The sequence below is a fragment of the Colius striatus genome, chromosome 21, assembly GCF_028858725.1.
Source record: "Colius striatus isolate bColStr4 chromosome 21, bColStr4.1.hap1, whole genome shotgun sequence".
Classification (NCBI taxonomy): Eukaryota; Metazoa; Chordata; class Aves; order Coliiformes; family Coliidae; genus Colius; species Colius striatus.
The window spans coordinates 8242725-8256679 of NC_084779.1; the positions used below are offsets into that span (position 1 = coordinate 8242725).

Here is a 13955-nt window from a genome sequence, read left to right on the forward strand (position 1 = left end):
CTGAGCTTCACAAGCTTATGCTGCTCTTCAGAGAAGGTGTGTGGTTTGCATTTGCCATAGCATGTAAGGAAGAAGGATGATAGGCAAAACTCTCCAAGGGGGAATAAATAATTCTTCTCAGAAGACAATTCTAACTGCAAAGCATATGTAAAGGAAAATAAAGTTACTTTTAACAAACAAAGCAAAGAGAAACAAATCATCTGCATCTTCCTCTATTTACTGTACTGTTCTGTTCAAATAGCTTGATAACTGAGCTACATGCACTGATTTTTTTCAGTCTGCTTACACCATTGTTGGGTTCTGTTTACTGTGTATCCATTACAGCAGCAACCTTTGCTTCTTACCAGACAGATACTGGGTTGCCTCTAGAGCACCTTCTACCAACAGCACAGTTTGAATATTGGCAGAAAGTTGCAACTGAAATGTTGTGGTGCTGACAGACGGCACAAAAGTATTTTCCCTTTGTTCCAGTTAAGTATTACTGGGATTTCCCAGGAAGGAACTCATAGATTTATGCTTGGGCTGTGCTTTCCTGTGTCACTGTAGATGAGATCAGAATGTTAGGTCAGGATTTAGAAATACGCTGTGTCTTATAATGGATTATTTGTTCATAGTTACTTTAAACTCCCATGGGAAACTGATATTTTCTCTGTGAATCATTTCTGGCAGCCATACCTATCCTTCCCTGGAGTAACTAGGGCTCAGAGTATTGAAGGAGGAGTATTTGCTTCAATGAGGGAAACACTTCTACTTTAGGAAGTAAATAATGCTGATCTCTGGTAATGTTCAGACTGCATGAATACTGTAATTCATCTTATAAAGATCTTGAGCAGTTCTTTACACAGAATTGAGTAGGTCATGCATCATCCCTGCAGATTAGATGGGAATGCAGAATGCATTTGCTGCCTTATGTGGAAAATGAGTATTCAGATTAAGAAGACAGCCTTCAGATCAGTGAGCAAGGGACTGCATGAAGGTCACTGCAGTACAGACAACTCCATTAACTAGTAATCAGCATCACAAGTACACAGTTGAACTACAATAGCTCCCCAGAGCTCTGGGATGAGTACATGTGCAACTCCCTTATGAGTGGTAGGGACCTGCAGGACTAAGGGAAGCTTGGTGCCTGTGGTGGCAGTGAAAGTCTGTTCCCATCTGGATCCAGCTTGTTAGGGGCTACTTATAGATGTTACTCTCATGTGACAGGTGTTCAGATGTCACAGTGATGTGTAGCAGGAAAAGTCTGAAGCTAGAGAGATGCTAAAGCTTAACAGAAATCAGACTCATTCTGCACGCTAGAAACTTGATTTTGCATCAGACTGCTCCTCCATACGTGTAAAAGGGGATGTTTGGCTGGAGGAAGAGTCTAATTTTAAACCTCAGTGGTTTCATTTGCTTATTGGTAGGTGGTACTGTTAACAGCATGTCACATGGCACAAAGCTGCTTCTATTGCCATGTCTGAGTACACATCCTATTAACTTGTCAGCAAAACTAGGTTTGTCAGCCTGGTTTGAACTGGCTTTGTGTCATGGCAGTTGGTAAGATTTGCTGTATTTTGGGGCTCTGCACTCTTTGGCCCTTGGTGTTCTGTTTTTGGTTGGGTTTTTGTTTCAAATTTTGAGGAAAGGTTGGATGTTCTGGATAGCTTGAGAGGAAGAGGGAGACCCACAGATACCCAAAGATAAAAAGATGCTGCCGTAGATTTTTCCAGAAACCAAGGCAGCAGCTTGGCCCTAAATATTGAAATCCACACTCCTCTATCTTGCTTGTCTGGTAACGCGGTAAGCCAGGCTTGGACAGTCTATTTGATCTAATTCAAAGCTGTGGATGCGCTGCATCCATGTGATAACTCACCTCATCTACCAATTGTCATGGCAACAGTTGGAAAGGCTGTCCCAAGGTTTTACTGATCCCAACACAAAATCTGCAGTGCTTATTGCAGGTAAGCACTAAGCTTTCCATGTTCCTACTGTAGCTAGCATTGATAAATAGCAGCAGCAGATTGATACTTCTCTGACATGAGCACTTTTAAAAAACTTTTACTTTTGGAAAACAGACATTTCTTCCATATACATCTTTAAAACTTCCTGTATCCCAAAATCAAAACCAAAACTAACTTTTTGGGCAAGTGAAACTCAACAGTGCAGTAGTAAGATGCATATGAAGAGTCAGCCTGAAAATAGACTGGTGCTAGTGTTTTCCTGGTCACACTATTTACTGTGCTTTTTTTTGTTTCTGTTGCCATTGTGTCTCTAGTGGCTGTGGCACATATTCCTGGATGTAAAATCAAGGACTGGTAGTGAGGTTGTGTGAAGACTGCTTGCCTAGTTGTCTTCTCTCATACCCAGCATTCTGGAATAAGTCATTTTGATATTATACAGATGTTTCTGTGCCTTGAAAGTCTGTCTGATTTGCATATCCTCCCCATTTGTGCTAAAGCTGTGAGGATCCCTGTTTTAAATGGAGTACAGATTTATCTACTCAGCAAATCAGGCCTCCTCTGTAGCCAGGTCATTCTGGGGAAAATGTGATGTGTTGAGTGACATCACTTAATTGTATGTTGTCTTATTAGGTATGCTGAACATGCTGCTGCTGAATGTGTTGCTGCTGATACTGCCTGTCTCCAAGACCCCTTACTTGGAAGAATTTTAGAGGTTGCTGTGCAGGTCAATGGACGTGGACCCCTATGCCAGCATGCAGATTGGGATGCGGGTAGTTCGTGGAGTGGACTGGAAATGGGGCAACCAGGACAGCGGTGAAGGGAACGTTGGGACTGTGGTTGAGATTGGTCGGACGGGCAGCCCAACCACTCCAGATAAGACTGTGGTCGTACAGTGGGATCAAGGCAACAGAACTAATTACCGAACTGGATTCCAAGGGGCTTACGACCTTCTTCTGTATGATAATGCACAAATAGGTAAGTACAGCATGGGCAAGAAGCGTAAGCGCTAGTGCTGTAAACACGTGTAACACCTGCCTTGCGTGCTAGCTGGAACGTTAAGCCTTTTGCAGCTGCTTCTGAGCTGATGCTAAGCGGCAGTGTATGCTCAGCCAGTTCATGCATTGAAATTCTCGTTTGTCTCTATGCAAAGGCTTTTCTTTCTTCTTTCTTTTTATCTGTGAGTTTAACGGTTTTGCTGTCTTTGTCATTATGGCATGACTTTTAGGATAAAAGTCTCTTAAGCCAGGAAATAGGTGCTTCATATTATACATATCACTTCATGTTTTTTTATTGCATCATCTTCAAAACACACAGAGTACACGATTTTTATTTTTTGTTCTTTGAAATGTGCTGATGTAGTTCTAAGAGTGTGGTCAGCCTGGTTTCACTGGATTTTCTGTGCACCTTATATTCCTTTTCTTTTGATCTCCCAGGTGTCCGTCACCCTAACATCATATGTGACTGTTGCAAGAAGCATGGTATTCGGGGAATGCGGTGGAAGTGCAAAATGTGTTTTGACTATGACTTGTGCACGCAGTGTTACATGAACAACAAACATGATCTGTCTCACTCCTTCGAGCGCTATGAGACAGCACACTCACAACCGTAAGTGCTGTTGCAGGGGAAGTCTGTTAACCATGAGATTTGTAGGTCACTGTTCTATAATAGTGGTCTCCAAAATGGGTTAGGTTAGCCCCAGGGATGTGCAAGATGATCTGTGGAGGTGCAGAAATAATGGTTGAACTGGAATTCTGAGTGCTAGCAAAGGGATAGGTGTGTCTGTGCAAGGATATCCACTCTGAGCTTTGACATTTGTGTTTATCCACCAGATTCATATATTTCTTGACCTTGCGTTAATATGATAAGCCACCCAGGTCCTGTTGTGAAATGAGTTTTGTGATTTCATATGTAAACCCCAAAACATACAGATATAAATATGCTTTTTTATTTCTATGTGTGTTATTCAGCTACAAGTAGTTACTCAGAGGTGCCTGCTTGTGTCTTTTATTTGAGCTCTCAGTACCTTCTGCTGTTAAAGTACATAATCTTCCTCACATTTAAAGAAAAAAGGAAACAATGGTTACTGTCAGAGGCCGTACTGTTGCAGAGCAGTGCAAACTGTCTGGCACTGCTGCTACCAGACCCTCTACATGGCAGCTGTGCAGCTAAATCTACACAAGACCAACATGTTACTGTTTGTAGCAGCTCACTAATCCTAGAATTTAAGAGGCCTTAAGCCCTGACAGACGCTGCAAAAGGTTCACAATCAGTTTTCTAAAGAGGCTTTGAAGACACCTTTACCTGAAGGCTATTTCAGGTCTTAAATGACCTGAGTTTGAACCTCTGGGAGCGGGAAGTATTGGTTTTGTTTGTTTGGTTTTGGGTTTTTTTCCCCCCACTTGAACTAGTCACTTCCTGACATCTGCTCATTGCTGGTATTTTTTATTGGTCTTGTTTGGTTAGAATTTTATGGCTATTTTGGGAGAGGCTCTTGTCTTTAGTTTAAAAGAACAGACAGCTCAGTTTCACTGAAGATCTTTTTTTGCAGTTGTGTCTGTTTCCTAAATATATGCTTGGTAATAGGAAGATAAATCTGTCTGTAAGCAGGATAACAAAGCAAAACTCATCAGCTTTATATTAGGACTGGAGTAGTCAGGCACAGTCTGGTGAGTTCTGCAAATCATCAAGTGTGAGGAAAAAAAAATAGTGTTGTTATATTCAAGTGCAAAATCAGCAATGGCATTTTGCTTGCACCATCTCAGAGATGATTCTGAGTTGAATTTCAGTAGAGGATGTGATGCATTTTACCCACGTGATGCTATTTTGATGTGATGCTGTTTTCTAGACTTCACTCACCAATAAATCACTTCAACAGTTTTTCAAAAGTCCTGGTTTTTTTCTGGAGAACAATGAAATTGGAGGAGACAGCAAACTATACAGGGAAATGTTTTGTGTAATCAAGCCTAAGAAATGCAAATGTTCTCTCACGTTGTGTTTTATAATGTAGTCAAAACAGTTTGCAGTTATTTTCAGCTGTAATTCTTAAACCAGGTCTGTCTAGTCTAGTTACCACTTGGATTTCTAAATCAGTTACATTACAGGAACAAGTGCCTGCTGTCATTTAAGCATGCCTGTGCAATGCAGACCCATTCAAGGCAGCTTTAATAACCCAGCCTTACATCTGTGACTGTGTGTAATGTAAGCTTGAGCTATTATGGCAGCTGAGTGACAACTGCTGGGTGTTTGGTTACTAGACAATAAAGGGGATGCAGGTATAGTTACTGTAGAAACCTCTCCAGCATGTGTTATTTATGCAATGTCTGTTTAAGCTGCTAGAAAGACAGAAAATTTGCTGAGTAACACTTTTGAGTCAAATCTGACTCTTATTGATGATGCATTGGTTTCCTAACTTCTGAAAAATTGTCATTAAGTATTAATGAATTTATCAATATGAGTTTATTATTTCTGTTAATGAATTAGTATCATTTTACTTTTAAAAAACCACCCATGTTTTACCAGGTAAAACTGTGACCTCCTTATAAGATGTTGGAGAACACAAGGGCACATCTCTGCCCTAGGTCTTCCCTTATTTACTTGGAATATCCTGAATGATTTGTGGAATAGGATTACATTTCAGTTGATATATTTTATCTTTATTGTTTCTGGTTTTACACAATCAAAACTGTAAGGAAGAGAAATTGTCAGTAAAACATCCTCAGTTTGTGTTTTGAACAAATAGCCATGCTTAAAGGATGATAACAAGACATTTCACTTCCTATGCTCACCAGTGCTTCTTTATCATTCTCAGTACAACATTCTGCCGTTAAAGGCTGAGCACATAGTTGTGAAAACCTTCTGTCTGCAGTACAATGTTGTCTTAGGTGTGTGGAATTAGTCTGAAATCTTTCCCACTGTGGCTTTCCAAGACTGTCTCCTAGGAGTTAACTTTGAAGGTTAGCAAAAAAGACAGCAAGCATTTCGCCCAACTCAGACCTTGTGAGTTATAAACATACAGCTGGTTTTGTGAAGAACTGTGCCTTGGCAAGGAAGGATAGGATTGACAATGGAAATACTTGGTAAAGACACTTCCTGAAATAGGTTTCTGTGATCCTGATCCCTCACTTACTAGCATCCTTGTCTTAGTCTTGTTCATGCTTGAGCAATCAGCCTCCGCCTGCCATCTGTCAGAATTTCCTTCCTTTATCCTTAGCTGGAAGTGCTTCAGTAAAAGCTTTGCTGGGGAGGATTAGAAAATCTAGAATTTCTCGCATCATTGAGGCTGATTTTACCTGTAGTTTCTGTAAGATCTTTGTGTTGGCTTTTCTTGAGGTACCCTGTGTAGATCTTTACACATCCTAGATGCAGTGTGCATTTGTACCAGCTGTATCTGAGATTCTAGTTTACAGCTGTGCTTTTCTGAAGAGATTAACATAGTATTTATGGCCTGCTACCTTACAGGGTGACGATTCCTTCTGCTTTCCACTCCCATGCATTGTGCTTGTTTTTTCTCATATGATTTTTTTTTGCAGCGGGGAGGTCTCTGTCTTGCACAGTACGTGAGCTGTGCCTGGTATGAAGGGGCTCTGACTTCAGGGCCTCAGATTGCTGCTGCAAATTAAAAAGAACCTGTTTAAACTTCTGCAAGTCAGTTTTGGGTCTCAGATCTCTATCTGTAAAGCGTGGCTTGTGCTATTTTTCTGGGTGTCTGAAGCACAGCTCTCAGTGATGTGAAAAGCTATGTGAGCACCTTGGTGAAATTTGACCATAGGCAGATTATCCGTAGTGGGGGTGGTTCCCAGCAGGCTGAAGAGAGACATAGCTTCATTCTGTACAGTGGACTCTATAGTAATTTAATATGTTTGGAATTTGTAGGGCAGAAATGGCTGCAGAGTTTGGCTGTCATAATTCAAATTGTTATTAGAGGCGGTATTGCAGTGATTAAATTTATCCCCAGGGTATTTTTGCAACACACTAATAACGTTGGTTGTTATCCAGTATTTGGAGCAAAATATGTTAAGTTAGTTTAAAATCTAAGATGTATTGACTCAGGACATCTGGTTCTTTCATCATTCTTCAGTGTTGCTGGTCAGCATTGTGGTTCAAGACAAGGTCAGAATTTTTGAGGACAGTGGAAGAAGGCAGTGATGGTGGGTTACCTCCAGTAGTTAATGGGAGAGGGGAGTTTCTTACACTTCTTTCTTCTTTAAGGAAGCTCAGCTTTCTGAACTGCTTAGCTTTGGTTTTGTGGTCTCTGGCTACAAATTTCACTGAAGGCGACAGGTCAATATGAGCGCTGTTGAGATGGGAAATGGCTCCTGTTATGTGATTGTACAAAAGGAAGTTATGCTGGGGGATAATGAATGGTGGTTTAAACATCTTGCTTAAGATTAACTTGGTGGTTTATTGTACTCTCACTGAGAATCTTTGCATGGAAACCCTTCTCTTGTGACAGTAGGGTCTGGAGAAATAAGCAGCATGTTTATATCACTTTGTCTCAGGGCTTGCCTAAGACATCTCTGCTGAAAAGCATTCAAAATGTAGTGAAAATAGCATGCTATAGCTAAGCTGTTTCTGATGTATACAGATCCAGGCAGGTTTTTGAAACCAATCTGTAGGGTGTGACACAGTGCAATAAAATGAATGCTTAACAGTGTTTTTTTCAGCTGAGCTTTTCCCTAGCCCTCTTTTGTTTTCTCCTCTTTCATAACAACTGTCAGCCCTAATGGTATTTAAAACAGTCAAAATCTCAACCATTCAAAAATGCTCTTTGCCTTCCTCCTGTTAAGCTACAATCTGGATAACTAATATGCAACAATTACAAGAACCTGTGTAAATAATCTCTCCCTCTTTTTAAACACTTTGAGTTGTAAAGCACGGGTAGGAGATCTTTTAACAAGTTAGGAAAGGTAAAAGACTTTTAGGCGTTTGATGGATAAGTAAACAGTAAGTTCAGGCATAAGCTTTTTATCCTTCTGAGTCTCCACCTTCTCTCTCTAGGTATTAGATGGAAAATAAATACAGCATTCTGAGGTCAGCCCTACCCCTGTAGGCTTCCCCTCCCCTTGCTCTGTGGAACAGCTGCTGGACTTGGTTTTGCTCTGTCTGGTCAGAGAGTTGCTAATAGTGTGTCAGGAGGACGTGTGCAATTACGGGTATGGATTGTGGCACCTTTGCAGTCACCTAGAAAAGTGGATTGTACCCTGGGCAAGCAACACAAACAGGTCTGCAAGGACGTTGGTGGCTTGGTGCCTCATGAGAAAGCTTTCTGCTAGGGAACAGAGACTAGGAACAGCACGCACAAAACCAGCAGAGAAGCTGCTGTGACATTATGGGAATTGGAAGCTGCTTTAACAGGACATCTGACCCTCTGTTTACTATCACGTAGGTATTGTTTTCTGTTTTTCTTAAGATGGTTGGGTGTGTGCCTGTGATATGGATTGCAGGGCAGATGGGGCTGTGTTATCCTGGGAGCAGTCTAGCCACAACATTGCTGTTCTAATCTGCTCTGCTTTTCAGCAGGCGAACTAGGCTGTGCAGTCTGCAGCTTAGGTTCTGAGATGTGCTGAACTCTTCTGACTTTGAGCTAGGAGACTGCCTGAGCCATTAATGTTTTCATGCAGTGTACAACTTAGTAATTTCTGTAAGCATTGCCTTAACAGTGGGATACAAAGGCAGCTGAGAGTCAGCATCACTCTCTCACTGAAGTGATGTCAGACTTTCTGGAGAAGTTACTGACTGCTTGCTTAAGGAGAGTTGTTCCCCTTTCTTTTTCTTCTTGAAGTTCTGAGAGAAGGGTGATGCTTATTCCTTCACATCTTAAGCATGCTGTGTGCAAGTGAGTGAATGTAATCGTTTTGAATCTTTGCGTTTATACACGTTCAGCTTCCTGTGTCAGCAAGATGTGTCTCACAACATGAGATCCCACCACAGTCCTGCTGCCTGTGTAGATATGTCTCAAGTGTCCCTGTTCCTCATGTTCACAGAGCAACCTGAATTCCCAATTATCTGCTTTCCACAGTTGAGAGAAACACAGGACTTTTTTTAAAGCTCCCCATGGATGTCACAATTTTAATGTAGGAAGACAATGTGTCTTCTTTAGCCCAGTGTATTATTCACTAGCAGTCTTTCTGCCATCAGTGGGGGGAGACCAGCTTACAGGGTCAGAGAACCCTGTTCAGCTGTTCTGTTGTTTTCTTTCACTTCTTACATGCTCTTCAGAACTCAAGCCATGTTTTTCTGTATCTAAGTGTGGTACACTTTTTCTTCATATGACAGATCTCAGTTGAAACAGAGTTTTATAGTGTGATTAGTAACAATAAAGTATTTTTTCTCATCCTTTGTTTTCCAGAGTCCTGGTGAGTCCTCGACAGAATTTGACTCGCATCACATTAAAAGGGACTTTCCAGGGAGCTAAAGTAGTCCGTGGGCCTGACTGGGAGTGGGGTAACCAGGATGGTAAGCAGCCTTTGACATGTCCTGTGAAACACCGTTCAGTTGTTGTATTCTTCCTTTTTTTTGTTTTCTTTTTTTTTCCAAATTGCTAGCTGTAAACACAAGTGCTGGGCAGTAGCTGCTAGGGCAGCTGTTCAGATGATGGAGGTTGCTGTCTTTAGAGTATTAAATATTATGTGTTTTATTTGTTTAAAACCATATCTGTAACAGAAACTGTACACACGCAGGGTGTAGGAGGGAAGTTTTGCTGCTCCTGTTGCATAGATGTGAAAGCTCATGGGAACCACCCTGAAAGATCTTGTATAGAGCTATAAATGTACACTATGTTACAGGAAAATAAAGCCCCATCTTTTCCTGAAACCTTCTTCCCACTGTGAATGGAAGCTTTTTCTCTGACTGTGTATAGTACTCCTTTTTCCTTGGGAGTTCTTTAGAATATCCTGGTTTGGACACTTCTAAGAGAACAATGAGGAGAAAAGATCTCTGAGTGGTTCACGTGGAGCATTAGTGAAGAACTGTTTGCTGTGGTTGCTGGAGAATGGTTTCTGCTTTCTGTATGAATTGCAACTTCAGGCTGAAAATGTAAAGGAACAAAAAGGCTTCTTCTGGACCTGCTCTTGGGATATAATGGCTGTGTCTAATTTGTTGATACCAATTTCTGCATAGCACTACAGGACAGCACGAAGCAGTGTTACTGTCTATTTCTGGCCTTGTAGCCACTATAAAGTTTACAGCTTCCTTTTTCCCTTAATTATTAAGTTGTAAGTCCAAAAGTTTCCAGGGTTGATGCCACCACTTATTGCAGCTCTGTGGGTTCAGTGGAGGACATGGATACTTGCAGGGTCTGAGAGCAAAAGAAGCTTATACTCAGTACAGCTTATCCATCCTTTTGAGATCAGGTCAACATTTACATGTCTGAGACTTGTGTTGCTTACGATGATTGTGACCTGAAGGCAGTTATATGTGCAAGACAAGTGACAAGAAATGTAAGGTCAGCCACTCAACTGATGACTGATGCTTAGTGCCTTGCTTCTGATGGAGCTGCCCTCATTCACAGCCATTTGCCCTTCTGAGATCAGCTTTCTGGTAGCACTAACACATCAACCATTTCCGTTTAAGGAGGTGACATGTAAGTAGTGGTAATAAATAACCTTGTGACCTCTGTAATAGTCTTGGTAAGTTTGTGTATTGATATTTAGCCTTATTTGTCTGGTAAAGGGCAGTAGCAACTAGTTGAGAAATCTGATTGGATGATCTAGCTTTTGTTTGCCTGTGTCTCTTTAGTACTCCTGCTGCCTGAAGCATTTGCAGAAAATGACAATGACTTAAGAAGTTACCAACTGACCAAAGTGTTTCTCTACTGTGGTCAGGGTGGGCCCCAGTAGCTCTTCAGCCACTTACACCTTTTAACTGAATACATATTTTTCCTTACTACTATTTCTCAGTCCAAACACCATGGAAGTGGAAGCTCAGAGAAAAGCATCTGAACAGGGTGAGAGGGCAGATTACTTTTGTTGCTGTTCAATCTGAATCCCTGCTGCAACAGGCAAACATGAAGTTATTTGGCACTGGTTCCAAGATTTGGGTGGAGGGCTGCTGTGTTTTTATCTTGCCACAGTGTGGTGCCATGGCTCTGTTGCCTAGCTAGGCAGTGTTTCTGTACACAGGAGGAACGACTGCCTCTACACAGAACTCAGCTTTTCGTGTTTGTATGCTGGCTGACTGGCTTTCAGATTCTCTCCTGGTTGGTCAAACTGAGCTGTCTCATGGTTTAATTTACCCAATTAAAAAGGTGACTGTGATATCTTCTGCTGTCTGCAGATGAGAATGAATCATACAAGCTGTGAGGAAGTTGCATGAGCTGCTGAGTATTTTGTGTGTGTGTGATTTCCTTCTTTCATGCATATGAAGAACACTGGAGTGCAGGGCATTGCTTCAGGCAGTAGTATGCTATCAGTGGAGCAGAGCTGTGTGTGTCTGTTCAACATATAAAGCTGGCATATGATAGGGCCCCACAGAAATCCTTCCTGGTGGCAACCTCTCTGTGAGAATTTTGTCTACTCCAGCTTTTGGCTCTGTGCTCACTCCTCTGGGGTGAATAGTTGGAGAAATTACAAGTTTTTCCCTTATTTTTTACCTAGCTAAGGTAAAAATGTCTTTCAGTCTTGGTAAACATCCTAGTGTCAGGTGAGTTTCTGTATATTGGTCTCACTAAAATTCAAGATGGATACTTTTTTCTCCTCATTTCCTGCCAGGTGGTGAAGGTAAAATTGGCCGTGTGGTTGATATTCGTGGCTGGGACGTAGAGACTGGACGCAGCGTGGCCAGCGTCACGTGGTCTGATGGTACCACCAATGTCTACAGAGTTGGACACAAGGGAAAAGTGGACCTGAAATGTACTGTGGAGGCAACAGGTGGATTTTACTACAAAGAGCATCTCCCCAAATTAGGTGTGTAGAGGCAAGTCTCCTGTTGAGAAATTCCAATGCACACTGCCATTTTGTGACACTAAAGCTATTTTGCTTGGAACATCTTGAGAGAATCATGAGAGGAGGGAAGCATTGGTTGAGGAGCTTATTTCCAGGGTTATGGCCTCTTAGTACACAGAGGGCTGGGAGGGTAAAGCATTTCAGAAAGCAAGCTATGTAGCTGCTTATGGAAGAGAACTTATTTTGAGCACTATGTGGGTGTGTCTGCTAAAAAACAGTTGTGGGTGTCTGAATTGCTAAGAACAGCTACTGGTATCTGACAGGACATGAGAGGCGTTATTCAAAGGCATTCTCCTCTGTGGGGGTAGACAAAATTGTGTCTCGTTAGAATTACCTCATGTTTAACACACATAAAAATCCAGTTAGTGAGATCAAGAGGATTTATCTCTACATGGTGCTGCCCCACAGAGTACGTGGGGCACGCTCCACTATAGAAAAAGGGGTTTATACCATTCTGCCCAATTTAAGCCTGTGTTAATTTACAAGCATTGTTACAAAGCTAAAAGAGACACAAAGTGTATTATTGCATCCTACATGTATATGGGTGTTGGTGGTGTTCTGCTTAGGAAAACCAGCTGAACTGCAGAGGAAAGAAAGCACCGACAGGCACCCATTCCAGCATGGGGACAAAGTGAAATGCCTGCTGGACATTGACATCTTGAGGGAAATGCAGGAGGGCCATGGTGGCTGGAATCCTAAAATGGCTGAGGTATGCTTCTGCTTGCTCCTCTTCTCTCAGTTATGTGTCAGTCACTGTCCCAGACTATACAAACAGGGTCTGCCTAGGAAGTTACCAGAACATCTTTGTGTAAGGTGTTACCTTCTACATTTATATTGTGTTGACTGAATCACAAATACAAATTCTTCTGTGATAGGACACTGGATTCAGATTTATTTTTAGGCTCAAATAAATCTGTGCTGGGTGAGACTTGCCTTGTGAGGCCCTGCTTAATTTCTAAAAGTCTATGTGGGTCAAAAGAGCTGCTCAAAAATCTTGGAAGCCAGTGCAAAAAACTAATGGCTGGTTTGTTTGTTTTCAAAAGGGCTGTAGCTTTTTTTAGCCTGGCAGGCAGGGACTTACTGTCTTCTGGCATGAGCTTTAAGAAGGCTGTCAGTGGAGCCATGATTTTTTTGTTTTTAGTACCAGCTAAGACCTTTATCCCCAAAGCTGTAGTTTTTGAACAATGCTCTGCAGCTAATATAGCCTGCTATGAGGCTGGTAAAACACTTCTGAGTTCCTCATGTGGTGAATGCAGGAACAGAGATGGATATTAAACAGACAAACAGTTACTTCCTGCCATCTCAGAAATTGGTACTTTTTGTCTCTTCAGAAACTATCACCTGCTCAGGGCTGGAATAACAGGCCAGAGTGAACAGATACAGTGTGCTGCACTACGCAGCTATCGCTCATTTTCTGCAGTCTCCTGTGCCCTCTTTTTCTTCTCTCAGAGCAGGCTTTTCTGGTGGTATACTGCAGAGCAATGTTGTAATCTCTGCCCACCTTAGTAATTTATGAGGAGGATGATTTGTACTGCATTTCAAAGGATTTTCACACTGTGTATTCCTATTGCCCTTTTCCCCCAGTATGCTGCTGCTACTTTAGAGAAGCTTCTCAAGCAGCCTTTCCCTCCTTTTGCAGAAAGACAATGACTGCATCTCATTTAAAGCAGGTTTGGGAGCACTGTTAGTCTGTGAATTGGAAATGGTGGGTAATTTAGTCATCTACGTCTTGGATGCCTGCTTTCCCCACTATCAAGCAATGTGATTTATTTAGGGGATTTCCCCTACTGTTTTTTTCTCTCCTGTCAAAAGTTCATTGGCCAGACAGGGACTGTGCACAGAATCACGGACAGAGGGGACGTGAGGGTCCAGTTCAACAGTGAAACCCGCTGGACTTTCCATCCTGGAGCTCTGACTAAGGTATGTGCTGATAGGTGAGCTTGGCCACAACCAGAAATGCTGCAGGGAATAGCTGTCAATTTAGCCTGCTGTGTTTGGACACAGTGTGTCTCAAGCAAGTGCCAAAGACAACTGCTGTTCTAAAAGCAATAATTGTAGGCAGAATTTTCTG

The 13955-nt window shown here is 41.9% G+C and overlaps 1 protein-coding gene across 4 annotated transcripts in view; it reads left to right on the top strand.

Moving 5' to 3' along the window:
- The window catches only part of MIB2 (MIB E3 ubiquitin protein ligase 2), a 34695-nt gene that overhangs the window by 6393 nt on the left and 14347 nt on the right, over positions 1–13955 (top strand). For all 4 annotated transcript variants that reach the window (XM_062012903.1, XM_062012899.1, XM_062012900.1 and 1 more), the window contains 6 exons: positions 2574–2918; positions 3377–3548; positions 9292–9398; positions 11651–11845; positions 12451–12593; positions 13697–13804. In XM_062012903.1, the coding sequence (XP_061868887.1) occupies positions 2672–2918; positions 3377–3548; positions 9292–9398; positions 11651–11845; positions 12451–12593; positions 13697–13804 (972 nt within the window). In that variant the 5' untranslated portion in view covers positions 2574–2671. The remainder of the gene's footprint in view (positions 1–2573; positions 2919–3376; positions 3549–9291; positions 9399–11650; positions 11846–12450; positions 12594–13696; positions 13805–13955) is intronic.